This window comes from Dermacentor albipictus, chromosome 3, assembly GCF_038994185.2.
Source record: "Dermacentor albipictus isolate Rhodes 1998 colony chromosome 3, USDA_Dalb.pri_finalv2, whole genome shotgun sequence".
Taxonomy (NCBI): Eukaryota; Metazoa; Arthropoda; class Arachnida; order Ixodida; family Ixodidae; genus Dermacentor; species Dermacentor albipictus.
Genome location: NC_091823.1, coordinates 158896412 through 158922676, shown reverse-complemented (window position 1 = coordinate 158922676; position 26265 = coordinate 158896412). Strand labels below are relative to the sequence as shown.

Below are 26265 nucleotides of genomic sequence, written 5' to 3'. Positions count from 1 at the left end.
CGGATAACCGAGATAAAGGAGATCGCTTGCGTAATTTCTATCAATACGCAATTCCCAGACTCGCGTGACTGTCTGTGGGTTACGTCATGTGATAATTTTTTTTCGACATCGGCATATTTGCGTACGTCGCTTGGAAGTACTATGGCACGTGGCACGTCTTCTTTCTTCTTCTACCGACGCTATCGTATCTGTAGTATATCTACCACCATTGAATAAGCCGAATTTGTGTTGAGTACTCAAAGTCGAGAACTTGAGCCGATTATATGTAAGGATTATGTTCTCTGTTCATTGTTCGTTGTTGCATCAACTAGTGCATAGCATTCGCATGGCATGCCTTCGTTATCGTCCTGTCTTTCATAAACAGTAACTGCGCTGCACGTATTTCCTTCTAGTTCCATTCTGTGTGCTCAAAATCACTGTGGTGTGTGGTTTTATGCATTTCATCTGTGTTGCTTCACCGTACATATAATAATTCAAGGACATGCATCTGCTCACCTGGCATCCTTGGTCTTAGACATCAATGACTTTATCTTGCTTTATTACCATCTCGTGGTAAAAAAAAAAAATATGGTGTTTTACGTGCCGAAACCACGATCTGATTATGAGGCACGCCGTACTGGGGGACTCCAGAAATTAAACCATCTGGGGTTCAAATTTAACGTGCACCTACACGGTTGTTTTCGCAACTCGGTGCCATCGAAATCCGCCCGGGCCGTGTTTCGACCCCGTGAACTCGGGCTTAGCTGCCCAACATCATAGCCACTAAGCACTATCTCGAGGCTATTTTGTCTTTTTACGTAACCATACGCATAAACGTTAAGCGAAAATATACAAGTTGGCAACAAATACATTTCCACAGCGAAATTACAGTGAACTTCTAGTTCACTATAGCGAAATAAGGACCTTGCTTGCTTTACCGGTGTGAAATGGCGGGACGCTGGGCTGCTGAGCTCGATACTATACTGGAACGTTAAGATGTCTGAAATAACGCTGAAATCGCGATGATTGTTGCGCCTGCAGCTGCTGCTAATTGTAAGTACTTCCAAGCTGTCACAGGATCGGTTCCTCAAACTATGTAACTCTTCTGTATTATCAGAACTTTTTCGACGCGGGCCCATGTTTTCTGGAAACGGTCAGCGTTCCTTTCAAATTGAGCGCGTCCAACCGATCGCGTCTTTGTTTGCCTGCGATTTTTCAAAAAGAAACCGCGACGTGATTTTTTGAGCCACTAGCTGCGTTGATTATATTTATGTTTTGTTGAATGTTGATTTTGTTTTATTCATGCTTTGTTACTTTGATTGCTGACGGAATCGAAAAAAAATTGTGCAGCTGGCAAGAAAAGTCGTCTTTTTCGGCAGTCGCACTGCACCAAACTTGATGAGGTTGGTTGCATTCAAAAGAAAAAGTTAGAATGCAGTGACTGTTCGAAGCGAATTTTTTATTTAGGCCGTCAATTCTTTGATAAAAATTGTTGAAAATCGCAGATGTTGCAGAAAACGAAGCTATCAAGTTGATAACTCTGTAACTCTGCAATGAAAAACATCACATTTCTGTAAGTTGTAGAGTGGATCTAGCGGGCAAATTTGGCTGTATCTTGCGCATGACTCTCAAATAAGCCGTTAACATGTGAGTATGGCTTTCGCGAAACCCTTGTAAACAAACTTTTGTCCACTTTGGATGCTTCCGCTTCCTACAGTCTCTAGAATTTAACTTCATCTTCCAGGTGAATCAAATTTACACGTAACGGCTCTTAACCGTTATAAGATCGCACTCCTGCACTCGGTTACCGCCTACGCGATGGATGCATGTATGTAGTACGTATTTACTGTACATGCATAAATTCCGTTCGGTTCGAATGCACTTCGTGAACTACTTCAGGCAGGGCTAGTGCACACTTTACCTTTCGTTGCGCGTGCACCCTCTGAACGGCGCCGTTCGTTTGAAAGAAAGCAGGTAAAGTTCAGGCTCAGTTGCTGCACTTTCTGCGTCGCTAGGATTGTCAGTACCGGTGTCGTGCAGTAACGATCGAGGCAACAGACTATATATATCTCCCGCGCGATAGCAGCAGACGACGCCGCAGGTAACGTGACTGTGCTGCCGTATGGAAACCCAGTAATCGGCAACGATGGCGCCCTTGTACACGAGAGAATTCGCCTTTTTTTTCGTTCTTTATTTCACCGCAAGAAGTATAAACGAACTATCCAAGCAACAAGTTGCAATACAATATTCGGATGTGGTCTTTGAACGTGTCCCGAAACAGGCGGGAAAGGCGATTGAACTTAGACCCTTGCCGATCGAAGTGGTTTCGGCAAAGGTCTAATGGCCAGTTCGCTATAGTCAACGTCACCACAATACAATCGTGTTATGCGGTAAAGCATGTCGAGAGTAGAATGGGGCCACTGTCGCCTGAAGTCTCTGAATACTATCACCTCTCCTTCATGTCTGTGCATGCGTGTGTGTGTGTGAATGAGATGAAAGGAAACCGAGGGGCCAGCTTTTCTTACATGAACACCCAAGAAAGTGGATGCGAAAACATCGCCACGGTAGCTAAATTTAAGAGCATCGCACGCACAGTGCGAATACGTGGGTTCATATCCCACCTGCGGCCAGTTGTATTGTCATCCACTTTCATTTCCATTTGTTTATAATTTCCTTAATTCAATTATATCATTCCCTTATGCTGTCCTCTGTGCCATTGTGTTGTTGTGTGTGTATTATATATATATATATATATATATTCTAGCCCGGTTATCACGAAGCCACTTGTAGCGCAATAGCGGTTATAACGAAGGGATATTTCAATTTCCCATTCCCATTTTTGCATTTTCAATACATTTATGGTCCGGTTTTAACGAAGTAAATAAGAGCGCGTCAGCGGATATAACGAAGAGATTTAATACCCACCGAAAAATAATCTGTCGATCAACACATTTTTGCGTCCCTGAGGCGATTTTTTTTTTGCGAAAATAAGAGCAAAATTCGGCTGACGGCGTCCTTTCGTGGCGTCGTCTGCTCTCCCGCGGAGCGAAAGGTTGCTTCACTGCATCGCATAGCACGCCGGTCTCGTGTTGCGCCGTCCTTGAACGGCGTAGAGCGGTAGAGCACGCCGCGCAGGGGAAAAATGTAAAAAAAGAAAAGAGACGATTTTTTTTTTATGACGTGGCGGATGCGACGTCATCACAGCTGTTGACACGCTACGGATGTACCTCGGGAGTCCGGAGTTCGACCAGCTGATCTTTGGTTCGCAGTTGGATGGTATGGAAGCCGCAATCCTGAAGTCCGCACTCGCGAAACGTGTTCAGGGGACGCTGGACCACTTCTTTCAGCAGCAATAAATCGGTATGCCCATGTTTGCATTATTTTTTTCATAGTCCACATATTACGAAATAGCGGATATAGCGAAGTGATTTCCGATTCCCGCCGACTTCGTTATAACCGGGCTAGACTGTGTGTGTGTGTGTGTGTATATATATATATATATATATATATATATATATATATATATATATATATACACACACACACACACACACACACACACATATCAGCAGTCGATCCCGGATATATTGAATTATTGCCTATATCGAACACTTGAAAAATCCCATGCAAAATTATAGCGCTATTGTTCGTGTATATAGAACTCCCATGCACCGGCATATCGATGTATCGAACTCCGTGCTGAACTGCGCCCCGGCAAGTGCGCTTCTTCCACCATATACCACCCCTGCAAGTGCGCTTCTCCCATTGCATCCCTTCACCGCAAGTGCGCTTCTCCTCACGAACATCTCGCGATGTTCCCGCGATCTCACGCGCGCCGCCCCACACTCTGAGGAAGGGGCGTGTGGGTAAAAGGCACGTGACTAGGAGCACTTGGAGTGCGATTGGGTGCGAAAGGGAAGTGGGAGGGAGAAACCACACTGACCACAGGCGCTCGTTTCCTGTGTTTTGGTTGGCTGACACCGCTGGCGCAGCGAGACGTATGAGGTCAGTGCAGCTTGGGCTTGTGGTAGTGTGGAGACATGGAGTGGGGTGTCTTTCGATTCGCTTTGTTCCTTTTATTCACGAAGCCAACGCGAAGGCTTGAAACTCGTGTGGTGAAGTGCTTTTTTCTTTCCGCTTTTGGTACGTGTTCCAGAGCCATGGCTGCAAAAAAACGCAAGAATTTGGATTTTTCAACAAAATGGACATCGTTCAACGGGTGGAGGCTGGCAAGAAAAAGTCGTCGGTTTCCGCGGTGTTCGGAATTCCTCGCAACTCCCTGAGTACGATCCTCAAGAACAAAGCCGATGTTCATCAGCGCTGACGATGGCGTGCAAGCTGTAGTGGATCGTGCTTATGCGGAGGTTGTGGCTGACATCATGGGTGACGAGGACACAGACTCAAGCAGCGGCGAAGGTTCCGATGGAGAGGACCAACCACCAGGCACTGCAGCTGAACTTGCATCAGCTTTCATCGTCATTTGCCGCTGTTGTGGCACAATGGAAGGAGCTGGCCTTCCTTATATGGACACTGTCAACAAGCTTGAGGACAGCTTAATGAACTTGATGGTGCAGAGGAACAAGCAAGCAAAGGTCACAGATTTTTTTTTCTTCTGAATTAAAGTGCTCTGGTCATCGCGCTGTGTTATTGTTTTTTTATGTGCCTTGGAGGCACAGATCGGTAAGTTCCCGTTAGTCACGACATCGGGAAACTGCCTTGAGATGTGTGAAGTTGTTAGAGAAGCTTTTGACATGCATATTTTATATTTTGGATTATCTATATATCGAACTATTCCGTGATCCCCTTCAAGCTCGATATATCCTGGATCGACTGTATATATAAACAAGTACACACTCGCCATCTCTACTCACAGCACAAGTGCCGAGACGTCTCGTTGACTACACGGTATCCGACATTTTCCGTCTCATGCGCTAGCATTGCAACTTGTTAGGCTGCTAATTTTTGCTGTCGTAGTGCTGGCAAAGACAACACAGCAGCCATGAATTTAAGAAAAGTGGGCAACTGCAATACAATCACAGCACACACTGGACAACAACCCCAGCAACAAGAGGTGCGAATGCAGAAGCAAAACGCCTTAATGTCGCACTGCAGCTGCACTTCTGACTTTGCAATGTGTAAACTTGGAACTGCACAGTGAACTGAAGGAAAAGGGCAGGCGAAGCGAACGGACCAATGATGTCACTAGCTTCAACCAAGAAATCTGGACACAGCAAGTGGAAGGGTCCGGGCAAGAGATGGTGGAGGTCCAGATAGTTTGGGTATAATGCCGACATGTGTTGCTCAATCTAGTGTTGCTGGCATGGTATGGAAACGATTGTCGCTGAATGCCTATGTAATTAACTTTTTTTTGCAATTCCATAATTTGATGGAGCAGCAAAGCTCTGTAGCCATCAGAAATTCGTCCTCAGCCTGACTCTCACGTTTTACAGTGCAAGCTTATCATCTGTCCTCTCTGTTCCGCCTAGTAGTTTCCAAATTTCCATGTCTAGACAATTGGTGTTGTGTTCAAGCCGAGTGAACATACCGTATATAAGGGCCGCACTTTTTTCCACAATCTTGACAAGGTACGGAAGCTTGAGCAGGTGAAGGAGTAATTATTGAGGAGGAAAGGAACTTGGTTAAAAATAGTGGGGTTATTTTTTTCTGAGTAAATTACTAAGGAAGTTGAGTGGAATCTATTTATTTTGAAAACTAGTGACGTGTTTCCTTTCTTCCTTGATTTTCCTCATGCACCAGTTTGTATGCAACACAACATTTTCTCTTTGTGCTTCCTGGACCTGTGTTGTGCCATACCAGGTGGCTATCAACGAGGCGACGGGAGCTACCATACTACGTGCACCATATGGCTATCATCAAGGTGACAGGAGCTGCCATACTAGGTGTACCACGGGCATATCAGAGAGGTGATGGGAGCTCCCACTTCGCGACGAATCAACAATTCGATTAGGGCAACTTTATGAAGCACCCAGCCATTTCTGCAATGAATCAAGAATTCGACGCGAGTGATGTCAGCACCTGGCAAACTGGTTCCTGCCGACGAGGGGTTGCCAAAGGGACAAAAGGGAGAACCGGCCCATTGCGAGGAGAGAGCGTTGCTTCCAGCCGCCAAGTCGGTCTGATGCACTCTTGCAGCTACATGTATGCTATCATCCACTATCTGTAAATATTGTATAAAGTTTTTCGTTTCTTCGTCTGTGGAAAGAGTCCATTTTTCGTCCTCCACCCCAAAGTCACAGCACCTGCCTTTGTAGCGCTGGTTTAATTTGCACTTGATGAAATTGAATGAGCAATAGATGGTGCTAGTAATAACCATAATCTGTGTGAAAAAAAAAATCAACCACATAAGGACAAGTTAACAGGACGAGCACAAACTACTCAGTTTAGTGTCTGCTTCACATCAGAACACATACACTGGTGCACCTTCTAGTGCGCTGACAGAATGCAAAAGTGCCCATCAATATGCAGCAACTTAATCCAGGAAAATATCTCGGAGCTATGCAGCAGTATTGAAGTGTCACACACGCAGGCATTTCCTCTTTTCATCTGATAAGCCTGCATTAGTTTGCACGAGTCCTTACATTGATTTTTTTTTTCTAGTTTTGTAATCACTGGAAAGTGTGCCTCACACTTTCGGGCAGCACAATTGCCAGGCAAATTCGCCGAAAAACATTTTGCGCAAGTAGAAGGCAATTCTTTTTGTGCTGCTAATTTTGCTAATAGATGTGCACCAACTCGCCCATCAAAACACTCTTGTGAACACAGTACTAGTTTTTCTCATCAGCACACTAAGTACATTCATTTCATAATATGTCTCCCAGCCACGCTGCACTGAATATATCTCTTTTTTGCATGTCACATTGGTCTCGGTCAGTGATCTGGAGGGGGACCACATGAAATACAAGTAACTTCTCTTGCCTAGAAGGTGAGCTTAAAGGGACACTAAAAGAAAATATGTTGGGCTAGACCGACTGAGTGTTAGTCTAGAAGTCTACCATCATTTTCTGTGCGCCAATATATTACTTTGTTGTGTAGAAGATTGTTACCAAAGGACCCATTGCTGCTCCTCAGTTTGAACAACCTGTGCCAAGGAGCTGACATCATCTCCACGTGACCTCTCTCCATGTCACTGTTATGTCTTTTAGAAACTTTTTGTTTAGCTCTGTATAGGAAGAGGACTACTAGGTGGCTGCAGATGGTTTGCTTGCTTTCAGGATACCAGATATATGGTCACTTGAGCCTCCGTGGCCAGAGCAGGCGAGGGTGGTTTACATGTGTGGTTGCAAAGAGAGAACAATGCTGCTCACAGTAGTGGGACATAGCAGCCTATTCTCTATGAATCAGAAGCGATGATGTCCATAGTCCACAAGAGGTTGACTATGGAGGCATGGAACAGGTACCATAGTCCACTGTAGGTGGTGCCACTAACAGTTGAAGCTTACAAAAGCTCAGTTTTCAAATGTTGAATTCGTTATTACAGAAGCCTAACCTTTCATTCTAGCTCAACTTAATATTGTCCTTTAGCGTCCCTTTAAAGAGCATCTGCAAGAATTTTTCGGCTTAGTCCAATGACCCTGCTTGGTCATTGGAGAGCACTATCATAAACCACTGTGAATCATATATGGTTCGTGTACATGCAAACTGCAGCCCACTGTTTCTCTCGAAGGGCTGCTTGCCCCATATTGGAGCTATTTGAAATCCCTACAACTTCTTTGACTTACTCTATATGATGACTATAGGCCCGATTTCATTATATGTCACAACAAACTGTGTGCCTCCAATGCAAGTAAAGTAAAAGAGCTCTCATAACTGATAGTGCTGTGGTTCCATCTGATGGTGAGTGATACCACTGTGCGGACACTAGAGTCTTTTAAGCGTCGGAACTGGAATTGCCAATTACAAAAACAAAATAAGTGGCGTCCAAATCATAACCTCACCGACGGCTCTTGGAGTAACAGAAACCTATCTTAAAGGACATGCTTTTGTGTACTGCAAGCAGCGAAAGTGACTGGCAGGAGCTGGAAACGCACCATGGTCACCATGTTTTGGACACCATGTATTGCAGAACTGCCATGGTGACGATGATAATTTACTGGCATCCCCTTTGAAATGGGTCAATGTAAAATGGTCACCTAACTTACTTGAGTTAAGTATGCTATACATGCTTTTCATTCTATCATTTCTGTATACATTTCCCTAATTTTCTTTCTCTTCCTCAAAACTTCTCAATTTACCTTGTACTGCTACCTATGCCTGTAAAAGATCTCGTCATATCAATCTCTTCCCTGCTTTTTTTTTTTTCCACCAATACTCTTGCTTATCTTGACTGCTGACCGGTCAATGCTTCCGTCCTCATTAACTCCAACTGCTTCTGGAAAGTGTACGTTACCTCTAGGTCTCACTGGTTGAATCCCTTTGCAATCCAATATGATGGGCTCAGTGGTCTCTGGATTTTCGCTGCAGGAGGTACATGCATCATCTTGTTGCGAATATTTGCTCCGGTATGTTTATCTCCTTGGGCAGCCGGCTCGCACCTAAAATAGCCAGGCTCTACCCTTTGTGTTTGCATACAGATTTTCCCTCCTAAATTCTTCCTTCCCATTCTCATAAATTTCCATGGTCTTTTGTGTTTCCATTCTATTCATCCAATTCACTGTCTCTGTTTCTCTCACTTTCTGATGACTCCTGGTTGTATATTTACACTTTCAATTACTCTTTACTTGGTTGCCAACTTTCTTGAGCTAGCTCTTCCTCCATTCTGTGTCCACACTATTCAAGTACAGATACTTGTGCACTTTATCTTCCCATTTACTTTCATGCATGTTTTTGAGCCTTTCTTCAAAACTAATTTTGCTCTGTGCTTCTCTAACTTCAAAGCAGGTCCAACCCTTGTCATCCTACACTGCCTCATTTGTGGTTTTACCGTGGGCTCCGAAAGCCAACTGCTCTACCCATCTTTGGATAACTTCCAACCCCAATAAGATATCCGATTTTAAGCACAGAATGGCATTTGCAAATGTTAGTGCTGGCACCATTACTCCTTTCCAGATTCCACACACCACCTCATATTTATTGTAGCCCAAAATGTTCTGGTGCATTACTGCTGCATTTCACTTCCCCTTTATTTTCACTTATATTGGTGGTTGCTTGATTATGTCATTCTTTCGTATGCATAGATTCCCAGGTATTTTTATTGCTTGACTGGGTATGACTTGCAGTTGAATTGCTACCACATAAATACTCATGTCGATCTTCATTAAAGATCATAATTCCAGATTTCTCTGCCCTAAGCTTAAGGCCTAGATGTGTCACTGTGTTACCATGCATATTGGCACGTCTCTGTAAATCTCTTGCATTGTCCACCACTAGCACTATGTCGTCTGCATACATCAATCCAGGGAACTTCTGTTGCACCCTCTGCCTGTTATAGGTGTAAGATAAATCAAACCCTTATTCACTGTTTTCCAGTCATATTTCTATGCCCGTAACATAAAGCATGAACAACAGTGAAGACAAAGCATCCTTACTTCAGTCCTTGGTGAATTATTGGTGAATTAATGAATCAATTAAAGGTAGGTGAATTAATGATGCACAATATGCATTCAAAGGCCCCTACATGTCACTTGTCGCTGTAACGACTGATGTACTAAACAAAAACAAAGCTCTCTCACCCCGCCAATAATTAGACAGTTATGCCCAGAACTACATTCTGCTGCGCAAAGATGTTGCCTATGTATGCCTCATACCTTCGGCAGTGCTGCAAAAGTCTTGTGAGATGGGGTATAGGTATTTGCCGCTGGGAATGTTCCACTCTACAATGACAAAAAAAAGATAATTTAAATTTCTCCAATGCTGAATGAAATAGAACCAACGTCACAGGGGTTCCTCAAGGACAGCAACCCAGCTCTTTATTAGGCTGCACCGCAAATACACTGGGTATGTGCCGCTTTTCAATGAACGCCTCTTATGTGTACGCTTTAGCAAGCTGTACCATGAAGGCACTCTGTATGCGTCACTCCTCAATGAACCTCTCGTCAACTTGGGTCATTGAAAATGTGCCACTGAGTGTGCGGCAAGCCAGGGAACAATTCTCGGCATTCACAGGCACCGGCACACACCGTGCTTCTCGTCTCGAAGGTCACGTGCAGACTTCTCGGCAGCGCCACTGGATGCCGCAGCGTGACCAGAAAGAACCGTGAGAGAGGAGCCCAGTTGCCGCATGAAGCGTGTCTCAGTGTTCGAACGCCCCGGTGTGCCATGCATTTCGGAGGTCATGCGCAGACTCCCTGCTAGATGGCACCAAGTGTTCTCAGGACAGTGCAAATGAGGAGTCACACTGCAGTACATGCCTCATACATAAATAGTTTTGACGGGGGCAGTATATGTTGTGTTTCTATGTTGATTCAATGCTAAATGCATTGCCATCAACAGTCATCGTGAGGTTAGTTCTGCCAACACTTTTTCCCATCTTAATGTAACATAGTTTTTTTAAGGGTACCTGCATGTACAGTTGGCAATTGGGATGATTTCGAATCTTCACTTTTCTTTCCTTTTTGCTTTGATTCCTGTAGTTGTTTTTAGCTGGTTTTACTGCTTACTCTATTTTTATTTACCAGCATAAATTTTGCTCCTCTCACAATAAACCTCGGCTGTATAGCGTTCGTGTTTGTTGTCTAGTGCTTTGCACCATGGTGCATCTTCGCAACAGCAGTGGATTACCAGCGATCCCACTGCTACTATTCTAATCGCATTCAAGAACTTTTTTTTCAGAAAGAGTAGGTATGTGTACCGAAAGCATTCCATACCTTTTTCAAAGTATGTTTAAGTGTTCTTTCGATGACTTCGAACAGGCAATACAAGGTACTGTTTAAAGCATGGTACACTAGCACATTCATCCCACTGCATGGCCATCGGTCAAGGCATGCTGAACCTGCCAGTTTTGGTTTGATCCCTGAAGCTAAGCGGCATTGGACTCTGTCAGTGCTTTAGAGGGAGGCCACATGATACACCGAGTGTGAGGGCACTTCTCAGGCGTTCACTTTCGGGGATATGATCATTTTCATGAGATTTTGCGTGACTCAATTGGCATCAGACGCATCGCCATATACAGCCCACACCATTTCTAGCCCTGCGCGAAAGTTTCTATGTTTGCACAGCATCAGGAATACTCTTAGCTGTACGGTTCAACGCTTCTTTTGCCAAGTCACTCAAAATCTCGCGAAAGTGGTCGTACCCCTGAAAGCGATTGTTTGAGCATACTGCCCCTGACGGCTCCTCTGCCCTGTGAGGCAAGCACAAGTTTAACTTTGAACTTAACACATTTGATTTTTTTTTTCTTCTTTTTCATTGCCTGACACAGATGGCAGCTGAAGAGTCCCCCAGGAAGCCAAGTGGCAACGATGCCCATGCATTACAGCTGCTGCGGACCAACACGTGGAGCTGCTATTATGGACTGCCCCTATGGGAATTCACTTTTGCCAAGCTCAAGGAGTTATTGCGGAGCTTGTTGTCAGAACTTCCTGACAGGTAAGACCTACCGGCCTGACACCACGCATAGTAGTGAAGTATCAAAGCAGCACTTTCACCTCCTGTGCACAGAATTTCACCATGTATCAGTGGTAGCAATGGCTTCTGCATGAGTCAGAAAATCTAATTAGACCAAGCTTATCTTGCCCTGTATCTAACATAGAATAGTTGCTAGACTTTGACCTTGACCCCCAGCAATACACTTTTCTGAGTGCCAACTATTTAGTGTCAACTGTGCAGAGTTTAGCAAAATCTGAAGTGACTTTTCACATTACGTATTTTCCAGAACATTAAGGAAAGGAAATGTGCATATAGTTAGGACCAACTGAGATAAACTGAACTAGACCTCATATTCAAAATAAGCAATGAGCTTATGTCTGCAAGTTTGCAGCACGATTCCTCGGAAAAATAAAGATTTAAAAAATAATGTTTGGTCGACACCCAACTCCCGCCTTAGCCTTTTGCGGTCGCATGCAGTTACCCAATTTGTGGGTATTCTAGTCAAGGGCCATTTCATGCTCTTATACGCCACACAGAAAACCAGTTAGGTAAATGAATGCATGTTAAGTGACTTATTTCAGAACATTTGCTTATTTCTGATGCTTTCAATAGTAACTCAACACTGTACTTGTGGTAGCACTCGAAGCACTCTCCTGGGTGGAGGAATATTTGCACTGCAGACCTGTAGCGTCCTCACAGTCACTTTCTTCTAAACTGCTCCCTTCCGACGATGTTTACTGACTGTCTGAAGGTGAAATATACTCATCCGGGGCACTAAAATCATCTTCTGAGTCAATGAAATTACATGCATTTTGTCCGGAAAACGCTGCCATCCTGTCGGTGTTTCACGCCAAAAATCTCTAAAATCTTTTCAAGCATGAAAGAAGGAAGAAAAGTGCTGCCCTCATCTGGAGACATTCCAAACTTCACTTACTACTTGAAGAAGCTTGAACCCTGGCACTACTAACCCAAATAACTGGTGAACATGAACATGAGCATGCGCTCATCAGGCACTACCCACCACATCTGACCAGAACAGATACTTTCGCACATTGGTTGGGGCCCGACACCTGACTGCAGCGGGCGAAAAGCAGTTCACACTGTATATACAGGCTTGATCAGCAAAACCACTGTAAAGTTTTCTCAAGGGAGAATGGTGCAAAGGAATAGGGACGAGATAGAAAACACGGACGAGCACAGTCCGTGTTTTTCGTACAGTTTTCTACCAGGATGGAAACGTGGTAACACTGTTTAAGCTGTGCGGTTACGCTATGTGTGTGGCTAGGGCTGAAGGCAAGCTCCATATCTAGCCACGCACAGTCATTCCATAATAGTCCTCGACCTGTAGAGTGGATAATCACAGTCACATTGCATTCGGACGATAAGGCAACCAGCAGCATCTTCTCAAGCAATATTTACTCTCGCGAGCAATACACAATGCTTGCAGAAGGAAGGCCCATTCTGTAAAAAGGTAATGAATAGGCTTGCCTCGTTGCACGTAATGTCGGGCAACAAGGTCACTCACAAGTTGTGACAGGTATCCGTAAGGTTCACATGAGGCCATTGGTCAGATTAAAGGTTGGGAAGCCAGAGAGAAAATAACTTTATTGAATTGGGGAAAGGGGGAACAAGGGGTCAGGAGCTTGATGGGTGGGGCCCCAAGTCCAGAACTCCACTGGCTTCTCCCGCCAGTCGAACGTGACCCAGAAGAGCCTTCTGCACCTCCGAGTCTGAGCTGGTTGTGCCACCCATTGCTCCAGTGTGTTAGTTAGATTATACCTAGCTAGCTAAGTAGGCGTTTAAACTTGGCAGTCTATTTTGACATTCTCATGAGATGTGGTACAAAAACGGTGGCAAGTCGCTACACCACGGACAGTCATGCCCATAGATGATTCGTAAAATTTTGCTTAATCCTAATAAATTCTCCTTCGGGGACACTTTTTTCTTTACTTTGGCAAAGGGAAAGTCTTCCTCACAAGTCGAATAAGAATCAGAATCATGTTTTAATGAGCTATAAGTTTAATACATAAATGAAGATGCAGAAGCAGGTCCGACAGCATAAGGCCCTAACGGGACCTCCTGTCAGGTAGTACATAAAACAATAATATTGTGAAGCAGCAGAGTAAGAAAGTAAACATTATAAAAAAGGAAAAAAAAGAAATATGTGTACATGAAATAATGACTCTTACAACATAACTTTGATAAGACAAAAAAATAATACAAAGTCGTACTGGAAGAACAAGAATGATAGTACTGTATAAAATAATATAGCTTACTGTGCACAGGAATATACAGAATATTATAGAACTGAACAAGTAGGATTACAGAATATGAGAAACTACTAGAATGCACCTAGCACAATGAACAATTGAAAAAATATATTTTTGGGGATACCTTTCCCTTTTCCGTGAGCCTGGGAGAAGGGGAGAAGGGGATATCGTGAGAGCAAAGGGGAAACTGGGAGAGAACGTAGTGCACCTTTCCTGCTCAGACCCACTGGCTCTTGAGGCATCCACAACGTGCAATCGTGTCGACATGAGTACGTGGGAGGAAATGGACGCGCATGCTCCCCACAAAGCACATTCCTTAAAAGGTGTTAAAGTGTTGTGACACCATGGGAATGCTGGGATAGGTGGTTCGGCTTGTCTTGCACATTACCGAACCTAAAGGCCCGACCACGGGCACGTGATTTTCAAGCAGCAAATGACAGGTGAGAAGTTTGGTCATCGCAAAGGGGGATCTGTCATCATCGCTTTTCACTTTGCCAGTTTTTTGGCCAGCCAGAAATTTTTGCTCGTTGCCTGGAAGTCCGCATAGTGTTTTGTGCTGGTTACTTTGTGTAACAACATAGCAGCACCTAGACCGTCCACTTCAATCTCTAATCACTCTTGCTACTTGCTCACTGTCATGACAGGAAGAAATAAGTGGTAAAATAAGCCTTCGCTTAGTCTGATCTAATGAGAAGGACAAAGTGTTGGCGACTTTTTCTCAGCATTATTGAAATCTGCTGTTCTTTTTTTTTCGCTTTTAGGCCTAAGGCGTCGCCGAGAGCCAAGAAAGTGTCTTGATTTCAACCTACCAGATGGTGCCACATCATCTGGCGCTGGCAATGCGACACTCTTTCACTGGTGATGACGACATACTAAACTACATCTAGTACCCTCTTCTTTTTTTTCGTTCCCATTTGTTTATCATTTGCTTAAATTTTGTACGGTTAGTTCCTCAAAGGTATTTTGTTGAGACAATTGTAGAAGCTCTATGGACACAATCAAGGCAGATGTTTCTTGTTTCCAGAAAAGGGCGCAAGCCACGTCTTCTGTCACGGCCGTGCAACGTGCTCGGTGGCCACGGGAGGCAGCACGAGGAGGCATTCTTCTGCATGGCATGTGCAGGCTCCCGGAAGCCTCATGTTGCAGGGCTGGTGCACAGCAGCGAGAAGGTCTCGCTGGTGTTCCTAGCAGGGTCAGTGAATTCTCGAAGTCTCTTGGCCTATGAGCTGGGAAACAGCTTTGGAGTCGCCCTACGCGCTCTACAGCTGGCCCCATGGCAGCTCTCCATGGTCGCAGTGTGGGGCCTCTCCTTCCTCGAGCCAGAGGACCCCTCATCGTGCTGCCTGGAACTGAACATGGACGGCGTCATTATGGCCTTCAGGTGTGCAGACAGTGACTTGAAATAAGTTTTTTTTTGGGGGGGGGGAGGGGGGGCAAGTTGGTGCAGTTTCATCACCACATGGCAGCACAGTAAGTAAAGCAGACAAAAAAAAAGAGAAAAACATGAAACAGACGACACACATTTGTCCCTTGTCTTCTCGTCTGCTTTCCTTTGCTGCCTAAAGCCATTGCCAAGCAACTACAGTGCTGAAACCAACAAAGAATTAATAACAGAGGATGGACACGGGCGCGACTGGCTTTCATCTAAAGGTTTATTCCCAGTTTCACAGTTAAATATAAACAAATACGGTTTATTCTACCTAGGCTGTGATTCCCATTGCCGTTCCTTCGTTGCCCATGTGTCTACGAGTGGCACTCATCTGTTCATGAATTTTATATACTTTTTCCTATAAATCTGTGAAACTGAACATAAACCTCTAGTTGGAAGTTGGTGCTTGTGTCTATCCCACATCACTCATCCTTCATCGGTTTCACTGCTGTACTTGCTTTAATATCACTAACTAACTAGCCCATTCTTATACCATGTCGTAGCCATTGTCTTCACTTAATAACTTGATTGCAGTGCCTGGTGCATTTTTCTATACATTCTTCAGGCAGCGTGAGGAAGAAATGCATAAGAGAATGGATGTATGCAATATGTACACAAGGACAGATGTATAAGAGAATGCATGGCACTTGTGTGTGATCTGTTCTCTTGTGTATGTCTTCTTTGCAATGTTTTGAGAAAGGTACATACTAATCGGTAAAATCTTCCATGGAGAGAGTAGCAGACGTTGATGAACAACACTGGCTGAAAGAGGGAAGCCTTAGCACAAAGCCAACATTTTGACAAAGGTAGTCACCTTCATCATGGTGAAGACAAATATCCCCCTGTCAAAACATTGACCCCAGGCTGACGTTTTACTAATTTTCCCACTGTTAATTAATCCACATTTTCATTTTTATGCCACTCTGTACATTGGTGTCACACAGACACTCTTGATCACAATAGAGTCCAATCAGGGTCGAATTTCTTAGTCTTGGTTGGCTCCTTCGTTGCAAGCTGTGGAAGGGAGCCAATCGCTATTGAGAAACCGATCCCTATTGGGATTGATCACAATCGCAAGTGTGAGTAGGCTATTAGACATCAACGAAGAATAGACTTCAATTTTACTTACAACTCTCTTTCTGTATCCTTGAGGGAACGCTCGGATAATGCTCGGATTGCGCAGTTCCGAATCGCAGCAGGCAGAACTTGGCACACTCTAAAACTTCCAGTCAAACCCATGTGATGGTGGGGATCCTCGTGATTTGTTGTGGAGCAAGGGCTCTGAAACAGCCAGTAGAAAATGCGAACCTGCTTCAAGTTTTTGAAGCAGGTTCAAATAGAGGAATAGAGGAATTTACCTTTACATATTAGAGACAACACCCTATTTGCTCTATTCAAACATGCACTTCTTCTCAGGAAAAATTTACTATAAAATGACATGCTTCACTACAAACCAAAACTGCATAGACATTCTTTGCTGCTCCTAATGCTGGGGTAGCTTTGTGCCTGCTCTGTAAGTTTGTTAAGATTCCACGCAGGGCCGCAACCAGGAATTACTTTCAGGAAGGGTTTGTGAGAATGAGAAGTGAGAACGGTGGCCATTTTGAAAGATTTCTGCTTGCTTATTTTCATATGTGGATCAAACAAATCACTGATATATTGATAGCATAAACACATAATGACACATATGTAAGTCATGCTGGAAAGTATATTAGCCACAGTGATAATATTGGGGGGCATAAGTACCCCTGATTCTGTGGTGTACAAGCATGGAGGAAGGAAAGAATTAGCAGGGGGCATTGCGCTACATGGTTGAAGCCGAACGAGCTGGCCCAAAACGTGATCGTCAGGTGACAGAGGTCGGTAGGTTTTAGTGCTCCCACTTTACAGGCAGAGCTGCGGCAGGGCAGCCGAACAAGTGCACATTGATTAAAAAATACCGGGAACCGAACATTCTCAGCCAATATGCTGAGTCTCAGAGGTCACGTGTTGGGCCAGCAGTGTGAAGGAAAAAGTGAAGAGAACGGCTTCACAGAGAGTTCGCTTGCCAAGGCAGGCTGCGTGACATAATGCTCACCCACATAGTTTGTGTTCTTTTCATGTCTGCGAGGCTTTTAAGAAAGCCAGCATCCCAATCTGCCATAGGCGACCCCGAATATGAGATGCTGTGGGCTGCTCCTTGTGATGAGGAGGCCTCCAAGAGCTACAGTGAATGACGCCCAGTTCAATGTAGCTGGGATGCAGTAACATTACTTTTTTCCAAGCCCGAACAAACCTCCATTGCATTCTCTCTCTTACTCTGAAAAAAATGGGGAATGGACAATCGGCGTCATTGCTTGTTATAATTTCTGGCCATGAAAATTAGATGCACATTATAGTAGAGTAAATGAAGTAGTTTCCAAACGGAGCTTGTGAAGCTACAAAAGAGTTTCCATCATACTGTGTGACATGCATTTTTCTGCCATCACGAAACTGCTGTGGTGCTGACATCAGGTTTGAGGCACAGTGCTATGCTATGCTATGTAATGCTATGCTAGCATGATTTTCTAGCAAAGGCGGCCTAACAGATGGGTTTTCAAAGGTTACCTCACAAAGGTTGCTGTTCACAGTGGCAAATAGTGAAGGCACACCTGCAAATTTTTACAGCTTTATCGCAATGTGCCTGATTATTTTTAGCTTCTTTACAATTTTCGTAATCACACTAACTTTTTTTATTTCCATTTAATGTAGGGCAAAAGTGATTTAGAAAGAATGCAACTACAGTTACCGTTCAATATTTCAGAGCCTACATTTATCAACCCAGTCGACTATTTGGACTTACCCATAGCATAACCACCCAGCTCATTGTAACAATGCACAATGGAAACTGAAATATCTGCTGCCATTACATAAATATTTCATTAATAAGCTTTGTGAATATTTTCATGTGTCTGTGGCACAGGTCACATTAGCTGTGACACTAGAGGAGAATGCCTATTTGCAGCATTTCTGTTTAGAACAAAGCCTGATTTTTTTAATAACTAGTTATTAACTTGTGTAATAAAAGCTTTAATATATAATATTATTACTAATATTATTATTAATATTATTATTAATATTACTATAATGTATATAATATAATATTACTTAATAAGGCCTGCGAAGGAAAAGTAAGGCCAGTGGTGCAGCCATGCACTCTTTTTTTTTTTTGTGCACCGTGTTCCTTTGTTAACAAACACGGGGCTTGCTTCGAATCGATGCCCGCCTCACGGAAAGTGACGCCTCGTTATTCCCTGGTGCGCGAGCAGTGCGGAGGTGCTTGGCCAGCTGCCGCCGCCCTCAAGGAGGGTCACGGTCGAGGACGGCCAGAATTTCCTGCTCGCCCTCTGCAAGCACGTGTCGAAGCACGTGCTGATGTATCGCTACCAGGAGTTGCCCCTGCGCAGCGTACACTTCCTCGACCTGTTTTTGTTGGACCATGAGGGGACAATGCTGGTGCACAAGACCACGCTAGTGACCAGGCTGTTCAAGTACCTCCTGTTCACTGTGGAACGAGCAGTCTTGGGCAACCCGCCCGAGACCGCTATGCTCGAGGAAGAGTCGCAGTGATGGAGCAGCTCGTCGAGACACTGTGGGTGGAGGTTGTTTGCAGTACAGAGGGTTCTTTGTGAATGGCAGGGAATTGTCACATATAGACTGTGACTGGCTTGCGCGAAAGCACCAGCGTGGTATTAATCTGCTTCTTTCGCCTACTGCGTGTGTCTCTTCGCTGGCTTCCTTTGTGTCCGCCATCTTCCCACAGGCCTAGCCAACAATCTTACCGGACTTCTGACTACTCGGTCTGCCATTCCCGCCAATGTGTGAAAGGATGCCGTTGTGTGAATTTGGCAATATGACATGACATGACAGTGTGACATGCAATAAATGTGACATGCAATAAATGACCTTTGGTACATGCTCCGCCTTAAAGGAATGCACAACGAACTTTGTGGAAACACTTAAGTGCGCAAGCATGCGTTGTTGCCTGGCATGTCTGTTTCACTCACTACTACAACAATCGCTGAACTGCGTTGTTGACGGTTGTATGCTCACTGGTCCTTTCACCCACGAGGTCGATAGATACACACTGCAGAGTAGAGTTGTGACCTGTTGTGGCTAGTAAAACAAACAAAAGTATGTGAAATCAAAATAGAAGAGGGAGGAATTTTGCATAGTAATTAATAGAACAATGCCCAGAAATATTTAAACGGCAAACGAAGAGATATAAGCGGCACTCACACCAGTGTCAAACACCACTTTTGCCACTTCTCAAAAGGTAATACCATCGTGGCTTCAACATCTTAGACGAAAAGCTGACTTCCTCAGCTAAAAATAATATTTATGGCAGAGCTTCGGCCCCGCCAGGCTGCAGCCCTCTTAGCCATCTTTCGTTTTTCACCTCACAGGCATTCAGAACTGACAGTTCAGTCAGACATCCTTCCTTCACTGTTCTGAAGTCGCCAACCAATCCAAATGGGGTGCCATGCTTTTTGGTGTTCCAAATGTCCTTGCAATTATCATTGAAGATGCATGCACTTCTGGCATTGCCGATGAGCTGTGGCATTTGCATCAGCTCTTTTATAACTTGATGTGATGTTCTATAGTATGCAAGACCTTCGTGGTGTCTTTGTGGGAAGGAACAGAAGTGCCTTTTAGGTGTTCATAAGGGTTTCCATGAAAGTTTTCAAAGATGCACTTTCCAGTGTTTCGCTGTTGCGAGTTATGTGTATTACAAGGCAACAGGGTAGGTACATAGGTAGAATGCAATGATTGTGTACTTGATTGTACACAATGATATATATATATATATAGAGAGAGAGAGAGATATTTGGAGTTTACTTGGATACAAAAAAGGGCATTTTGTTGTCATGTTGGAAGCACTTTTGTAGAGAAGGGTGTGTAGGCCATTCGAAGAAATTTTTATCAAATTTTTTCATTCTTAGAAATCTTGTTTGCGACCAGGTTCTAAGGATTTTGACTGTCTGTTTGTGCAGTTTTTGATTGACAAATAGTAAACTTGTGTTTAAAAATAATGCTAATCTTCCCTGATGGTGCTTCATTCCAAGATATATATGCCTGCTGTAACTGTATGCATCAGTGTTCGACTATTCGATACTTACTATTCCTATCAGAAAAAGTGATACTTGCCGACCTCTAATTATTTGCATTTAAGTAGTGAAGAATTTGATGGCAGCCCGTCTGGTCTGGTCGAAAGAGGCACGGTAAGTATTTTAAAATTGGATGCCAACCACAAAAATGAAAAATAAGAGATGGTTCAATGGAGCTTTGTTCACAATCTTTGTGAGCAAGGCTCTCATGTAGGAACTGAAACATCTCATATTTTTATTTTTGTTGTTTGCATCTAAGCGTGCGATTTTCATCTGTGCATTATTATTATTTGAATTCATCAAGCTCTAAAGAGGTGGCAATGTATTTGGAGTACTACTCTTTTCAATTTGTTTCCATTGCTGAGATTTTTTCAATGTAACTTTTTGCACCACACAAGTACAACTCAACCATTTTAGTTCTTTCAAGGACATCACAACTAGTAGAGGGTATTTTTCTGTGCTAACATAATTATTTTGAGATTTCGAAGAAATATGTAGTCCCAATAAACAGTACCTAAATAATTTTGGCCTATGCAGTTATTCATCAACCATGTAGGCTTCATCAACTTCTGACATGACTCGGTCTTGGCAAACTTGTGAGCTGACAAGTTTAAGCTTGCAGTCACCCACCTCCATATTTGTTTCGATGAAGGCTTGCCCTTTGGTGCTACTCTGGATCCGCCCCCTTTTCCTGCGTTTACCACTACAGGCTTCAAGGCACACACACTCAGGCAAACTTTTCATGCACAAACCTGGTTCTTTCACACTTTTACTGACTAAGACGAACATTGAAGGCAAGGATGGCATAGCAGGCATGTTGGTTACAGAAGTACTCTATTAAATAGCTCTGTAAGTATTCACCTAGTGGACAGATCCATGTAGTCTTCTGCTGAAGTGCTGATTAGCTGGGGAAGCATGTCTCCTTCCCATGCATACCCCAGCCCAGACAATTAGAACTTCAGCAGTAGATGAAATGGACATTTCCACTAGGTGGACACTTACAGAATACACCCCCTGTGCTCTGTCCTATCTTTCCACCCTTCTCCATGTATTTTACACAGTAAACTACTTGTTCAGCGTGTTGGTCACCTTAATCAATCTTCCAATAGCTCAGCACTTAAATAGGCATACACTACAAATAAGGCACTGTAAACCCAAGCAGTTAGGTTGGCGATTGCCGCTGTTATGTGCCATTCAGGCTCAACCAATGGCTTCACTATAGCTTTCCAAGTTAACATTACTGAACTTTGAATGTAGATACGGCAGAGTATAAAAACAGACTAGAATTTTTCTAATGCATGTCACCTCCTCTGCTTTCTTTTGTTATTACAGTCAGTATATTCAACCCAAATGAAGTAAAAAGAAAAGGAAATTGTGACACTAATTTCATTTCACCGTCTCTTAATGGTATGGCAAGATTTTTTAATTGCATTAATTTGTTACTCACATTTCCATCTCAATGTTCATTTCTCATGCTTGAAATAGGGCTGCTACAACTGTTCCCTCATCCACAGCTATCAAGGCCTTACGGAAACTTTGGAAGTTCTCTGAACTGAGTAAATGCTACACATTGCATAACTTCTCAGTACATTTTTAACAGCTGCCTTTAACATCTACAGTTTCACATTAAAGCCAGCATTTCCCTTATGACTACCTTGTGGTAATGTATGCCTAACGTGAAAGATGGGTGCTTTGTAGTGCTAGTATGCTCTGTCTTAGTATATTGTTTTATGCAAAAATTACTGACATATAAGTCTGTCAGATACCGCATCAACCATTGGTGTTTGCTATTTTGCCTTCTGTTTCAATTTTACTGCACGTATACATTTTACCAGTGCACCAGTAGAACGGGTTCAAGGCTGTTCTTTAAAATGCTCACGGGCACTTATCACGATCAATTCCCCATATAAATGGTTTTGCTGAAGAGAATACAGGAATACAAGCATAATTAGACAACAAGGAATGTGGGTAGGAACACTTTATTTTCAGCACGTTTTCTTTTTTTTTTTCATGAAGTGCTGTTATACTGCTAAAATTTGCACATTTAATAAACGTACACCACTCTGCTTCATCACTCCATGCCAAGTGCAAGTATCCTACAGCAGGAAGTCAAACCACAATGTGGAATGTTCAGTCTGTGAAAATAAAAAGTATGAAACAGTAACATGTAAAAATTAAAGTGCACGAAAGAAAATAACACAGCACAAGAACAAATCGAATGAATCAGAATTACCTTTGCAAGCAAACATATAGTTTCTGTGGCACAGTGAAGAAACCTTATTCCTCCGGCTTCATTTTTTTTGTGTGTGTGAGAAAAGACAACAGCGCATGTGTTCTGTCCCGTTTGGTGCATCTGTCACCTTTTCACACACAAGAAAGATGTCGTCTCAACGCACCCAACTGTCTTTACATATCCATTTCTCTGCTCTTATACCATGACACCTACAGTTCAAGGCTTTATTAATGCTTAGCTTGAATGAACCAACACCAGCTACATGTACTGTGCAGTTGAACGTGGCAATGTAAGTTATGTTCAGTCACAGCACATTCATGTGCTATATACATTTGATATCTTGATTGTAGGTGAGATAAATAAAAAAGAAGGTATGTAAATAAGAATGTTCTCTGATGAGCTGTGCAGAAGTGCTCTCCCATTTGGACAGAAGCTGAGTGCAATTGCAGTGAACAAGAAGACAACTTACACAGCATTTAAAATCTAGGAACTAAATGTGCTACAGATTTTCCTGAATTCATCCATGGTAAAAAATCTAGGTGTTAAAGGGGACACACATTTAAACAGGTCTCTGCTCGTACGGGTAATGCTGTGTCACCTGGTAGTTTATAAAGTATGCCCTACCACTGGTCTCCCAAGCTAAGGCTGCTGTGCAAATCCCTCAATTATGTCTAGGGCACACTTGAACAAAAGTCAGCCAATATTACTGCACCACTGAGGTCTATTTTCGGACATCTGATTTCTTAAAAAACTAACTCTAAAAAACCTTCGCATCAACTCTACATTACACGAATCGGGAACCATACATTCCTGATTCGCGTAAATACTTCCCACTATAGGCATGCTTCACCGCAACACACAAATATGTTGCGGTGATAAGAGTGGTCGACTAGTCTCATGATGATGATGAATAAAAGGCAGCCAATATTACTGCACCGCTGACGTCTATTTTTGACATCTGATTTCTTAGAAAACTGCCTCTCTAAAAACCTTCACAATTAACTTAACCCCAACCACTCTACGGAAAAGCCATCACACTGGTCCTTAATTGAACACTAATTACGCAGTGGCTCCTTGCGATGTAATGTTTTGTATGTCAGTACCTTACACAGTACAGGAAAATTTAATATTGGCAGCATGACAGGTACACAACAAAGCAAAGGGATAAAACATCATACAGGATGCCATCAATGTTCATGTCTCCATTTCAATGTGGATGTTTTTAGCAGTGAATATGTTCTCATTAAACTGAGTGTCACAATATCACAAAAGCGAAGGACACGGCTCTTTACATTATAAACTGACACATGTGCTTTAGTATGTTTCACCGCAACACAGAATGTGTTTTGCAGTGACCGGTGAAATAGGGTTTCGGCTAACTACGGCGGGCGTGTCGTGCAGTGAGGCAACTTCTGCATTGCGGTAAAGCGTATTGATAGTAACAAGAGCTAACCTGGCATGTATGGCTTTAGCTAACAAAAGTTGTTAAAGCATCATCCTGCCGCGAAAATCTGCTTTGTTGAGACTAGAACATTAGGTTCGTCACTCACTGAAACTCTAAATTCCCGATTCGTGTAAATTCTTCCCACTATAGGCATGCTTCACCGCAGCACACAAATATGTTGTGGTGATAACAGTGGTCGACAAGGCTGGTGCAAAAGTTTCGACAGGGGTACTTGCCTTCATCAGGGTAACTGCTTTCCTTGGCACTTTTTATATATGCAAGTCTCCCCCACTCCCAACGGGGGAGAATTAGCTGGTAAGACCTCTGACAAGTGATGTACCGACAAGTGTTTGGTAGTGGCTGGTAGATAGACAAGGGTATAAAAAGCGTTGCGAAATTCGGTTTCGTAATGTTAGCTTCATCGCAGTACAAATATGTTAAGCGGTTAGACATACAGAATGTTTTGCGGTGAAGCATAGCAAGGGTGCCTTGATTTGATGCAAAGTAGTTTCTTAAGGTGCGCGTGAGTACCCCGCGTTCAGTGGTCACCCAGTGACATACAAAATGACATTGATTGACTGTGCTGTAAATGGGTGACGGCACTACTGATGCACAAGCGTCGTTCTGCTTTCGAAAACTGCGCTAGGCTAAAAAGAACACCTTGGCTTCCATATGACGAAAGCAGTACGACAGAAAACTACGAAATTGCGTAGCTATTATTCAAGAAATCGCCATGTTCTGAGAAAAAAAATGGTCGACGATTTACTTCTTGGTAATGCGACATTTGAGCGCAGCTGCTGCCTTATTTCAACAACAGGCAACTGCATACAGAACACGCAGTGCCAAACGGAGGTGGTTCTGCGTTTTGGATAGAGCAGCACACGCCGCGATCTGCCGCTATCGAGCCGGTGCTCCGGCGACGCACCATCTTATAGTGGGTCACCGCCGCGGAGAGTGTGGCGGGGGGGGGGGGTGGCAATTATTATTTAATGTTTCTTCTTAGGTGGGATGAAAAAACGGGTGGAGAACAGGGGTATTGAGTAGAAGTCACACACTCATTCACTCACAGACAGGCCTCAATGTGGCCGCACAAGGTTGGGGTGGGAAGTAGAAGTAAGGGGACGAAACGCGCTATACCTGTCTCTCGAGTCACCGCATGCTTAATTTGCAACGGCACTGCGCCAAGTAAGGGGAAGTATTAGGCAAGCGGGGAGGCGGGAGAAGGACAGCCAGGCGCAAGCATTGCCAGAGGCGACAAATTCCACTGAGGAACGCGCGCTGCAAATGGGGAAGCGAGACACGGCTGAGAACCGTACTGCCATGCGACGCGGAGACGGAGACGTGGAACACGCGCGAGGCGACGAGGAGCGCCCCCCGCCGGCACCGTGGCAGTGCCGCGACAGCGGGAGAAGGGACGGCAAGGGCGGAGTGGACGGTAGCGGCGAGTCGCCACAACCGCGCTGCGCGGAGGAAGGGGGCGAGAAGATAGGCGAAAACACGTGATCCAGCTTTGGAGAACAAGGGGAGAGCAAAACACGCGCCGCGCGCGAGAGATGGCAGCAGAAGCGCGCGCAGCTTAAAACCCCTTGATTTGAAAGTAGCGACACTCTCCTCCTCACGGCGCTTCCATCCTCGATTCTCCTCGCCCGCCGGCTGCGCACGGCGCTCTTTTCCTCCTGGGCTACCGCGGACGGGCCGCAGTATTCCATGGAGGCGTGTTATTTTGGGCCAGTTGCGCGCCCCAGTGGGGTTGAAAATTTTGAGAAATGCTAATAACATCATCGATAATGCTGGCGACAACGCTTATGAAGAGGTTGGTTTTTTCTTAAAGCCGTATGAACGGGGTATATCGATGTAAAGGGAGCTTTGAGGCGAGTTCTATACTCCATACACTCTTAGGCAAAGTTACACCCTTTGGCTTGCCCCTTCTGGGACACAACAATAATCGTTATCTGCCTTGATGCATTTCCTTTCTTTAACGCTGCGAGCCCAGTACTTTCCAGTAACGAAGGGCACGCGCGTTATCAGCATAGAATAGTTTACACCCTTTGGAGTGCCCCTTCTAACAGCTCGTCATGCCAATGTTTTATTACCTCCTCGTTCTTTCACACATCCTTCCCTGAACCAGACTACTGAATGGTTCTGTGCACGCACTGACCACTCACATGAGCAGCTTTATATGGGATGCCATGGCCCATTCCACAGGTCGGATGCAATTTGACGCGACCAGGAGGCAAAAT

At 44.0% G+C, this 26265-nt stretch overlaps 1 protein-coding gene across 4 annotated transcripts; it reads left to right on the top strand.

The window, feature by feature from the left end:
• Positions 1 to 108: 108 nt before the first annotated feature.
• LOC135908685 (uncharacterized) lies at positions 109 to 19142 on the top strand. Of its 4 annotated transcripts, XM_065440537.1 has the most exons (5): positions 127 to 265; positions 3249 to 3339; positions 11357 to 11523; positions 14818 to 15174; positions 18510 to 19142. In XM_065440537.1, exons 3-5 carry the CDS (start codon positions 11357 to 11359, stop codon positions 18808 to 18810), a joined length of 825 nt encoding a protein of 274 aa, XP_065296609.1. In that variant the 5' UTR covers positions 127 to 265; positions 3249 to 3339; the 3' UTR covers positions 18811 to 19142. The 4 variants fall into 4 exon arrangements, with proteins under 4 accessions (XP_065296608.1, XP_065296609.1, XP_065296611.1 ...); XM_065440536.1 differs by lacking the exon at positions 3249 to 3339 and having other exon boundaries at positions 109 to 265; XM_065440539.1 differs by lacking the exons at positions 127 to 265; positions 3249 to 3339 and adding an exon at positions 795 to 1032.
• The last annotated feature ends 7123 nt before the right edge of the window (positions 19143 to 26265 follow it).